Genomic DNA, 12,064 nt, shown 5'->3' with positions numbered 1-12,064 from the left:
TGAAAGAGTGAACAAACTGCGGTTGGACTTACTGTGTAGGAAAGGAGTGCAGATGCTGGTTTAAATCGAAGGTAGACACAAAATGCTGGACTACCTCAGCGGGACAGGCAGCATCTCTGGAAAGAAGGAATGGGTGACGTTTCGGATCGAGACCCTTCTTCAGACTGAACCGAGCAGTTGGACTCACTCCGGGCATGTAAAACAGGTTTTAACACAAATGCCAGTACAGAAAACACTGAATATTTATATATATATATATATATATACATACACACACGTCTATATATTATATATACTTTAAAATATTAGTTGTGTACTATCGAGTCAGCGGAAAGACTATACACAATTATAATCCAGCCGTCCACAGTGTACAAATACAGGATAAAAGGAATAGTGTTTAGTGCAAGACAAAGTCCAGTGAAGTTTGATTAATAATAGTTCGAAGATCTCCATTGAGGTAGATGGGAGGTCAGAACCGCATTCTAGCTAGTGAGAGGATGGTTTAGCTGCCTTATAACAGCTGGGAAGAAACTGTTCCTGAATCTGGAGGTGTGCATTTTCAAACTTCTGTACCTCTTGTCTGATGGGAGAGGAGAGAAGAGTTGCTGGTGCCATTTACTTCTATGCATTTGAGGTTTTCAACCATCTCTACTTCGGGCTACCAATGCAAACTGCGGTATGTGTACCACTCCACTTCCTCAAGTGGATCACTATCTCCTTTGTCTTGCTGACGTTGAGAGAAAGGTTGTTGCCGCCACACCAGGACACGAGGTTCTCAATCTCCATCCTGTACACCGTCCCATCATTGTTTCACATCCGGCCCACACTGGTGGTCTCGTCTACGAATTTGAAATTGGAATGAGATTTGTACATGGCTGCACAGTTGTGGGTGTACAAGGAGTAAAGAAGGGGGCTGAGAACGCATCCTTGTGGAGCACCTGTGTTGAGGGTTATTGTGGAGGATGATTTGTCCCCTATCCTCACTGATTGGGGTCTTTTGTTCAAGAAGCCGAGGATCCAGTTACAGAGACGAGTACTGACTCCAAGTCCTGTGAGTTTGGTGATGAGCTTGGATGGGATAATGGTGTTAAAGCAGAGCTGTAGTGGGTGAATAGGAGTCTGACGTAGGTGTCTCTCTTATCCAGGCGAACTGCAGTGGGTCAAAGCTGCTTGGTAGACTGGATCCAATGCATTCCATCACCAGCCTCTCAAAGCACTTCATAATTTATTTTCATTCTCATTCTCATTCTCTCTCTCATTCTCTCTCTCATTCTCTCTCTCATATTCTCTCATATTCTCTCTCTCTCTCTCTCTCTCTCTCTCTCTCTCTCTCTCTCTCTCTCTCTCTCTCTCTCTCTCTCTCTCTCTCTCTCTCTCTCTCTCTCTCTCTCTCTCTCTCTCTCTCTCTCTCTCTCTCTCTATATATATATATATACTTCACTTCAAACAACACATGAGACGTGATTTTGTTTTTGCAGATAGAGTCATAAAGCAATATATAAATAAAATAAATAAAACAGTGAGAAGTCTTTGATAAATTCTGTACTAGGTGAGGCAGTGAGGGATTGGGGTTGGTATTCCAGCCATCTCCGACCACAGTCTTTGATTATAGTTCTTTGTGCAAACCTTAACAAAGGCTTTGCCAGCAGTGAGGGCTGGGACACAATGCTCATTGCTTCACAGTGACACAGTATATTCCTCAATGTACACAACAATGTAGAACAGGGTACAACGTACTGGCTAATGAACAAACCATGAATAATAGATCTGGAAATAAAAACTGAATCAGTCTTTTGTGCATTCACGATGCTTAAGGCAGTCATGATTGGGTTTAATGGACTCTGACAAGCAAAGCTGCAAGGGATATGGCCATGCTGCAATTTCTGTGAACGTGGAGATTAATATATTCCTCGGTATATTTAGCAGGAAATATTGCAGTTTCGGATGCTCCTTGGCGTGTGAAGAACTGATTGCTACACTGTGATATAGTTCTCAGTATAAGAAATGATTACTTCAGGAAACCACTGGAATTGCTCATAGTATTGCTGAATAAAAAGATTCAACATGAACACAACGCTGATGTGGCATTTAAATGTTTCACCACCAGGTAACTTTAACAATGGCCAGTGATGTCTAATCTTCAGGGTAGTCGTGAGTTGCTCAAACATTGAATGATAATTGGACAGCGGCAGATAAAACTGGTGATGATCGTGGATCAGCACTGCTCACCGTGAACGCCACATCAGAACAACAGGGCATCCCATTGCACAAATCCGCAAGAAATCACAGAGGATTGTGGCGTAGCCCAGACCATCACGCAAACCAACCTCCCTTCCATTGAAACCAACCTCCCTTCCATTGAAACCAACCTCCCTTCCATTGAAACCAACCATTGAAACCAACCACCCTTCCATTGAAACCAACCTCCCTTCCATTGAAGAAGTGTCTGAAGAAGGGTCTTGACCCGAAACATTACCTATTCCTTTTCTCCAGAGATGCTCTCTGACCTCCAATGTTTTGTGTCTATCTCCCTTCCGTTGACTCCATTTACACCTCACACTGCCTCGCCAAGGCCACCAGCACAATCAAGGACCAGTCTCACCCCGGCCACTCCCTCTTCCCCACTCTCCGATCAGGCAAGAGGTATAGAAGTGTGAACACGCACACCTACAGCTTCAGGGGCAGTTTCTTCCCAGCTGTAATCAGGCAGCTGATTCGTCCTCTCACCAGTTAGAGAGCAGTCCTGAGCCACCATCTACATTATTGGAGACCCTTAGACTATCTTTAATCAGAGGTTATCTTGCACTAAACATTATTCCCTTTATTCTGTACACTGTGGGCGGCTCGATTGTAATCATGTACAGTCTTTTCGCTGACTGGATAACTAACACACAACAAAAAAGCTTTTCAATGTACATGTGACAACAAACTGAACTAACTAAACTAAAGAGTTCAGCAAGTTGACCCAGTGGGTCAACCCGCCTGGGCCACCCGAGATTAAACACAGAGCAAGCGTAGAATGTCACAGCAGAGTCCGCATCGGAGCTTTGGAACACAGCTGGGCGAGTGGGCACACAGGGTCCCGAGGAACTTTGCAGGGAGTTACGGGAAATGAAGGACAGAGTCACAGTCACACAGCACAGACACTGGCACTTCAGCCCAACTTGCCCAGGCCAACCAAGGTGCCCCATCTACATTAGACCCACCTGCCCACATCCCTCTAAACCTTCCCTGCCCACGTACATGTCCAAGTGTCTTTTAAATGTTATTATAGTCCCTGCCCCCTGCTGGGAAGAAACTACCTCCTCTGGCAGCTCGTTCCATACACCCACCCCTCTCTGTGTGGAAAAGTTGCCCCTCAGGTTCCTATTAAATCTTTTTCCTCTCACCTTAAACCTCTTTCCTCTGGTTCTTGATTCCCCTAATCTGGTTAAAAGACTGTGCATTCACCCTCTCAATTCCCTTCATGATCCTATACACCGCTATAAGATTACGCTTCATCCTCCTGCGCTCCAAGGAATGGAATCCCAGCTTGTCCAGCTCTCCCTATAACCCAGGCCCTCGAGTCCTGGCAACATCCTCATAAATCTTCTCTGCACTCTTTCCAACTTAATAACATCCTTCCTATGGCAGGGTGACCAAACCTGAACACAACGCTCCAAATGTGGCCTCATCAATGTCTTGTATGACTGTAACATAACATCCCAACTTCCATACTCAATACCCTGACTGACGAAGGCCAATGTACCAAAATCCTTCTTGACCACCCTATGTATCTGTAATGCAACTTTCAAGGAACTACATACTTGTACTCCTAGATCCCTCTGAAGATAGACACAAAATGCCGGCGTAACTCAGCGGGACAGGAGTATCTCTGAAGGAATGGGTGGCATTTTGGGTCGAGGCCCTTCAGACCTTCTGAAGAAGGGTGTCGACCTGAAACGTCATCCATTCCTTCTCTCCAGAGATGCTGCCTGTCCCACTGAGTTGCTCCAGGATTTTGTGTCTATCTTCAGAGTAAACCAGCATCTGCTGTTCCTTCCTACACTGCTTTTAGATCCCTCTGCCTCACGGCACACCCCAGAGCCCTGCCATTCACTTTGAACATCCTGTCCTTGTTTGACTTCCCAAAATGCATACCTCTCACTTATCTGCATGAAACTCCATCAATCATTCCGCAGCCCATTTGCACAACTGATCAAGATCCTGCTGTGATTTTTGTTAACCATCTTTGCTATTTGCTATTTGCTATGTGCAAACTTACTAATCATGCCTTCCACATTCTCATCCAAATCGCTGATGTAAACCACAAACATCAAAGGACCCAGCACCGATCACCACTAATCATAGTCAACTAGCTCTCCCTGGATCCTATGTGATCTCACCTTTCAGAACATCCTACCATTGCAAAACCTTATCCATAAAGACAATATCTACAGCTTTGCCCTTGTTAACCTTTTTAGTTACTACTTCAAAAATCCGATCACAGTCATAACACACAATACAAAATTATGCTGACTATCCCTAATCAGCATCTGTCTATTCAAATGCATATATATCTTATCCCTCTGAATCCTCTCCAGTAGCTTGCCTACCACAGACGTTAGGTTCACTGGTCTATAGTTCTGAGGCATTTCCTTACAGCCCTTAAATAGAGGTACAGAACCAGCCACACTCCAGTCTTCCGGCACCTCACCTGTATCTAATGACTATCCATGAATCACAGCCAGGGTGCCTGCAATTTCTTCTCTAGCTTCCCAAAGTATCCTCAGATATATCTGACCAGGCCTGGGAGATTTATCTACCTTCATAGTCTTAGGACATCCGGCACCTCCTCAACCATAATACGTATTGTGCTCAAAAATGGAGATGAGCTGATTAGTAAGTTTTTAGACGACACAAACATTGACAGAGTTGAAGGCGGTGAGGGAGATTGTCATGGGACTTCAGTAGAATACTGACCAGTTAGAAATGTGGGCAGAGAAGTGGCAGATGGAGTTTAATCTGGACAAGTGTGAGGTGTTGCATTTCGCACGATCAAATGTAAGAGGCAAATACACAGTATATGACAGAACTCCAGGAGCATTGATGTACAGCGAGGGCCAAGTCCACAGCTCTCTGAAACGGGCAACCCAAGTAGGTAAGGTGGCAAACAAAGCACACGATATACTTGCCTTCACTGGACAGTGTGGAGTATAAAGGTTGAGAAAGTAATAACAATGAACTGCCGATGCTGGTCTTTACCAAAGATAGACAAAATGCTGGAGTAACTCAGTGGGTCAGGCAGCATCTGTGGCCAATATGGATAGGTGATGTTTCGAGTCACCACCCTTCTACAGACGTAAAATACATAAACATTGGGAAGTTGTGTTGCAGGTGTAGAAAACGTTCAGATTGAGGAGTGAGCTGAATGAAGATTATGAGACGTATGGACAGGGAAGATAGTCAGGACCTCTATTCCTGGGTGGACGTTCAACTACTAGAGAGTATAAGTGTGTCAGGGGGGAGAGTTGGTTGATGAGGTGATGTGTGGGTGATTGATGAGGTGATTTGTGGGCACAAGATGAGGATGTGGATGGGCTGCAGTGAGTGCTGACATTCACCAGGATGGTGTCTGCATTTTGGAGCTTGAGTTACGACAGACACTGGATAGGCTGGGCTTGTTTTCACTGTGAGTAAGCTGACAGGGGTTTATGAAATTATCATAAGTAGGGTAGAAAGTCAGAATCTTTTCCCCGTGGTATCAAAAACAAAGAGAGTCCAGGTTTAGGAGTCCAGGAGAGAGAGGAAGGAGATTTAAAGGGGATCTGAGGACTAAGTTTTTTTCTTACATTGAGGGTGGTGGGTGTCTGGAACATGCTGTCAGGAGTGGTGGTGGAAATTACAACAGTGGTGTTGAAGAGGCTTTTAGAACGGGGTACTGATTGAGAATGATCGGCCATGATCACATTGAATGGCGGTGCTGGCTCGAAGGGCCGAATGGCCTCCTCCTGCACCTATTGTCTATTGTCTAGACAGATACAAAAGCAGACGGGGCTGAAGGGACATGGGCCACGTGCAGGCAGAGAGAGATTGCACCTCCCCCAACCTCACATACTGTATCTGCTGTTCTAGGTGTGGACATATACCCGCGAGACCAAACGTCGACAGGGCGATCATTTCACTGAACACCTACGCTCAGTTCGCCTTGGCCTACGCGATATCCCAGTTGCCAAACACTTTAAATCCCTTTCCCATTCCCATGCTGACCTTTCTGTCCTGGGCCTCCTCCATTGTCAAAGAGAGGCCACATGCAAATTGGAGGAACAGCACCTCATATTTCGCTTGGGCAGCTTACACCCCAGCGGTAGGACTACTGATTTCTCTAACTTCAAGTAACCCCTGCATTCCCTCTCCCTCCGCCCCTCCCCCACCATAGTCATCGTACTAGTTTCACTGTCGGCCTGGATGACTTTCATAGTCTGTATTTCATTATCACCTAGCCCACAGCTAACAACGGACCGTTTCCTTGAAATCTTTCATTCATTCATTCGTTCTATATCTCTATACCACCATCCAGATCTCTCGTTTCCCTTTTCCCCTGACTCTAAGTCTGAAGAAGGGTCTTGACCCAAAACGTCACCTATTCATTTTCTCCAGAGATGCTGCCTGACCCACTGAGTTACTCCAGCTTTCTGCATCTATCTTCGGTTGAAACCCACATCTGCAGTTCCTTCCTCCACGGAGGGATTAGTTAGATGAGCGTCACGTTTAGCACAGACCTCGTGGGCCAAACTGCCTGTTTCTGTGCTGTATGTTCCATGTTGTAAATGAACTGCTATCGTAGATAGAGCTGAGTACCTCAGGGAGTAACAAGGAGAACGTGCAAACTCCACATATACAGCACCCAAAGTCAGGATTGAACCTCTCAGCTCCAGAGACCTGGGATCAATCCTAACCTCTGGTGCTGTCTGTGAGAAGTTTGCACATTCTCCCTGTGACCGCGTGGGTTTCGTCCTGGTGCTCTGGTTTCCTCCCACGTCCCAATGATGTGCGGGTTTGTGGGTTAATTGTCCCTGATAATTTGCCCCCAGTGTGTGGGTGAGGGGTGTGATCGGGGGGGGGGGGGGGGGGGGGAGTTGACGGGAATGTGTGGATTGCACGAAGCAGGATTAATCTACGACGGTGGAAGTGGTAGTCATGGTGTGCACAGACTCCGAGGGCTGAAGGGCCTGTTTCCCGGCTGTATCTGTGTGGGGGAAGGGGCTCAGAGTGAGGAGAAGGTTAGCGTGTTAAAGGGCAAGCACTAGAGCAGGGAGGTGAGCCGTCAGTGACAGGCAGTGACAGGTGTGTGTCTCGGCAGGCACTGGTGGGTGTGAGGGAATCGACAGATCGAGACAGACGACACGGTGGCGCAGCGGTAGAGTTGCTGCCTCACAGCGCTTACAGCACCAGAGACCCAGGTTCGATCCTGGCTCAGGGTGCTGTCTGTACGGAGTTTGCACGTTCTCCCTGTGACCGCATGGGTTTTCTCCGAGATCTTCAGCTTCCTCCAACAATCCAAAGACATACAGGTTTGTCGGTTAATAAGTATAAGTTGTCCCTAGTGTATGTAGGCTTGTGTTAATGTGCGGGGATCGCTGGTCAATGCAGACTCAGTGGGCGGAAGGGCATGTTTGTGTGCCATATGTCTAAACTAAACTAAACTAAACTAAACTAAACTAAACTAAACTAAACTAAAGATGGGGAGAAAGGCTAAAGTCTTCCTTATCTGACAAGCCAGTGGATGGCATGAATGGAAATAACTGCATGATCTCATTACCACCGAGAAGTTGGTGCAGGATACTCAATTGCCAATAGACAGGCGAAATGGAGTGCTGGAGAGAAAGGCAGCAGCTGGGAGCTTAGAAATGAAGATTCGACAGTGGTCGGTCTTCAGGAAAACTGGTACACATACCCCAGTTTGCATTGAAGTAGAGATGGTTGAAAGCTTCAGGTTCATAGGACTAAATGGCACCAGCAACGTGTCCTGGCCCACCCATAATGAAGGGATGGCCAAGAAAGCACACCAACGCCTCTACTTCCGTAGAAGGCGTAGGAGGTTTGGTGTCCCCCCAACAGATGCGCCCGAGAAAGCATTTGATTAGGATGCACCACAGCATGGTTTGGTAGCAGCTCCATCCAACACCACAAGAAATTGCAGCGAATTGTGGACACAGCCTCACAGGCTTCCTCACAACTTCACCAAAACTCCCTTTCATTTACATCATTGACACTTCACGCTGCCTCAGCAAGGCCACAAGCATAATCAAGGATGAGTCTCACCCCGGTCCCTCCCTCTTCTCCCCTCTCCCATCGGGCACGAGGTACAGAAGTGTGAAAACGTACACCTCCGGATACAGGGACAGTTTCTTCCCAGCTGTTATCAGGCAACTGAACCAACCTCTCACCAGCTAGAGAACCGTGTACTGACTGCACCAGCGATCACATAAAGTCAAGGCAGTCCTCGCCCCAGCTGGTCTACCGGTTAAATATGGCGCCCACCGGCAATGGGAGCACCGACACCGTGGGATCACGTCATAGAGACACAAGGACCACATGATCATGTCACAGAGACCGCGTGATCACATGACCAGGAACACGTAAACGGAACCATCTCAACCAGCCATGTAACACGGCACGTCTCAAACAACCAGCCCAGTGTGACGGCTCCAACTCGCCCTCACACCTGTGACACTGTGTGATGCTACATTAGTTACACATGCGTCAACCGTGACCATAACACGCGTCTACGCAGCAAGTCACGGCAACCCGGCAGACCACCTCACGGACTCCACGCGGTCAGCGTGTTGCAAGCATGTAGATAGCGGTGTCTGGGAATAGATCAGAGACGGCCCCACACATCCACATCACACGCTGGCACAGAAACACATGTTTGAGACCGACTCAATTGAAATCCTTGAGCACATCACGCTGAACATAACAAGAGTAATCAGAGCAGCGAATAACGACCAGGCACCGCGGCATTGAACGGGAGCCGGAGATGCTGAACGTGAAGGAGGTAGAGACCAACCTGGGGGAGATGTCACATCCTTGCTGCATGAAGGCACCCAGAGAGAACCAGAGGCTGTTAAATATTCCAAACTCGTTGGTCTGCTCGAGGCTCTGTGCGTCGGGGCCGTCCTCGTACTCCTCCGTCTGCCACTCATACGGGCTGAACCTGCTGACCAGGAAGAGGACCACACTCACTCCGATGTAGGCAAACACGATGCACATCCAGATCTCATAGGCCAACGGGTCCAGGAAGGAGAAGACCCCCGGCTTGGACTTTTGCGGCTTCTTGATCATGATGGAGATCCCCAAACTCATGAAAGGTTTGGAGAAGTCGATGACCTCCTCACGGACCAGAGTGATCGTTAAAGGAGCCACTGCAATGTCGGCTTTCTGAAAGGCAAGAGTGGTCGGCGTTAGCAAGCCCAAGGGACAAACAGACCCACGTTTGTCCAGCATCTGTCCATCCTGGATGGGCTGATCAGAACCACACGCAATACTCAAAATGTGGGCGATTCCTATGAAGTTGCTTCACGACTCGCTAATCTTTACACATTGCCCTGACCGATGAAGGTAAGCGTACCACACGCCTTCAGTACCACTCTAGCCCTCTTGCGTTGCTACTTCCAGTGGAGGTCAGGATTTTGTCATGTAAACTTTCCTCTTATATTTGACCTCCCAAAACGCATTTGTCTGGATTAAAGCCCATCTGCCATTTCCCTGCCCACATTGCCAGCTGCGCTGTACCCTGCTGTATGTTTGACAACCTTCCTCACTATCCACAACAACACCTATTCTTGTTGTTTCCAAACTTACTGATCAGCACTTTGCCATTTTTACCCAGTCACTGACAGACATGGCAAGCAGGAGGTCCCAGCACTGACCCCTGTGGACACCACTGGAGCCGTACAAAGGCACACCGGGGCAGAGGTTGTACAGATACTGTGCTGGCACTAGGCCTGCATCCAGGAGTGCAGCTACATTGTTCCTTGAATGTGGCGTCACAGGGAGGCATGGTGGTCAAAAAGGCTTTTGGCACATTGGCCTTCATCAGTCAGAGTATTGAGTATAGAAATTGGGAGGTCATGTTGCAGTTATATAAGACTCACACGTTGGTGAGGCTGCATTTAGAGTATTGTGTTCGGTCCTGGGCACCGTGAAAGATATTGTTAAGCTGGAAAGAGTACAGAGATTTATAAGGATGTTGCCAGGACTCAAGGGCCTAACCTACAGGGAGAGGAAGGACAGGCCAATACTTGGAGCACAGGAGGATGAGGGGTGATCGTACGGAGATGTACAACATCATGATAGGACAGAGTCTCTTGGCAAGTGTAGGGGAATCGAGGACCAGAGGACATAGGTTTAAGGCGAGGGGGAAAGATTTAATAGGAACCTGAGAGGCACCTCTTTTACAGAAAGGGTGGTGGGTGTATGGAACGAGCTGCCGGAGGAGGTAGTTAAGGCAGGGACTAGCCCAATGTTTAAGAAATATTTAGACAGGTACGTGGATAGGACAGGTGTCGAGGGGTCTGGGCCAAACACAGGCAGGGGGGACTAGTGTAGATGGGCCATGTTGGTTGGCGTGGGCAGGTTGGGACTGGGGGGGCCAGGGTTCAGAGGTCCACACAGCCACTCACCGAGTAGACCAGCTCGCCCACCATGCCGTTCCAGGCTTTGCTCTCGGGGTCACGGGCTCCATACTTGCCGTCTGCCACAATGGCCAGCTTGTATTTGAAGCCCACGTGCTTGGCGATCTCGGCGGCCAGCTCCACGCAGTAGCCCTCGTATTTGTCGTTGCCGTCCAGCTGCGCCTGGTTCTTCTTCAGCATCACGTAGGGCGGCTCCTGCAAACCACAGCCGGCAACCGGTCACACGCCGTGAAATCAGGGGGTGCCCAGTCACCGGGCGTGCAGTCACTGTCCTGCTGCCACCCTTCACCCACCACCGGCACGGAACCAGGCTTTCTAGCCTGACCAGTTCATGCCCACCAGGTGTCCCATCCAAGCTAAAGCCATCTGCTCACGCCCAGCCTGTACAATTCTCGGGGCATCTTGCTGGACATGGAAGAGCTGGGCGTGGAGGGGCTGGACATGGAGGAGCTGGACATGGAGGAGCTGGACATGGAGCTGGGCATGGAGGAGCTGGACATGGAGCTGGACATAGAGGAGCTGGACATGGAGGGGCTGGGCGTGGAGGGGCTGGGGCTGGGCGTGGAGGGGCTGGGCGTGGAGGGACTGGGCGTGAAGGGGCTGGGTGTGGAGGGGCTGGGCGTGGAGGGGCTGGGCGTGGAGGGGCTGGGCATGGAGGGGCTGGGCGTGGAGGGGCTGGGGCTGGGCGTGGAAGGGCTGGGGCTGGGCGTGGAGGGGCTGGGGCTGGGCGTGAAGGGGCTGGGGCTGGCCATGCTGAGCGTGGAGGAGCTGGGTGTGGAGGAGCTGGGCGTGGAGGAGCTGGGGCTGGAGGAGCTGGGCGTGGAGGGGCTGGGCGTGGAGGGGCTGGGGCTGGGCGTGGAGGGGCTGGGGCTGGGCGTGGAGGGGCTGGGCGTGGAGGGGCTGGGCGTGGAGGGGCTGGGCGTGGAGGGGCTGGGCATGGAGGGGCTGGGCGTGGAGGGGCTGGGCGTGGAGGGGCTGGGCGTGGAGGAGCTGAGCGTGGAGGGGCTGGGCGTGGAGGGGCTGGGCGTGGAGGGGCTGGGGCTGGGCGTGGAGGGGCTGGGGCTGGGCGTGGAGGGGCTGGGCGTAGAGGGGCTGGGGCTGGGCGTGGAGGGGCTGGGGATGGGCGTGGAGGGGCTGGGGCTGGGCGTGGAGGGGCTGGGTGTGGAGGGACTGGGCCAAGCCCTTCACTCTTCAAGCTTTCTTCTCTCCTCACCCCTGCAATCAGCCTGATGGGCCCCAACCCGAAACATCACCTCTCCGTGTTCTCCAGGGATGCTGCGTGACCCGCTGAGGTTCCTGCACTGTGCCAGGGGATGGTCCCGGGGTCACGTGTGGGAGGTCATGTGGGGGCTGGCGGTGCCCGTACCTGTGGTTCAGGGTTGGGA

General features: G+C 50.2%; 1 protein-coding gene across 3 annotated transcripts in view; it reads right to left on the bottom strand.

The window, feature by feature from the left end:
• Window positions 1–12,064, bottom strand: part of LOC144600227 (glutamate receptor 1-like) — a 71,575-nt gene that overhangs the window by 41,244 nt on the left and 18,267 nt on the right. For all 3 annotated transcript variants that reach the window (XM_078411764.1, XM_078411765.1, XM_078411763.1), the window contains exons 10-11: window positions 10,668–10,874; window positions 9,053–9,423 (exon numbers count right to left, since the gene is read on the bottom strand). In XM_078411764.1, coding sequence (XP_078267890.1) covers window positions 9,053–9,423; window positions 10,668–10,874 — 578 coding nt within the window. The remainder of the gene's footprint in view (window positions 1–9,052; window positions 9,424–10,667; window positions 10,875–12,064) is intronic.

Source organism: Rhinoraja longicauda, chromosome 14 (assembly GCF_053455715.1).
Source record: "Rhinoraja longicauda isolate Sanriku21f chromosome 14, sRhiLon1.1, whole genome shotgun sequence".
Taxonomy (NCBI): domain Eukaryota; kingdom Metazoa; phylum Chordata; class Chondrichthyes; order Rajiformes; family Arhynchobatidae; genus Rhinoraja; species Rhinoraja longicauda.
Note: the sequence above shows the minus strand (reverse complement) of the source record. Positions and strands in the feature narration are given on the sequence as shown.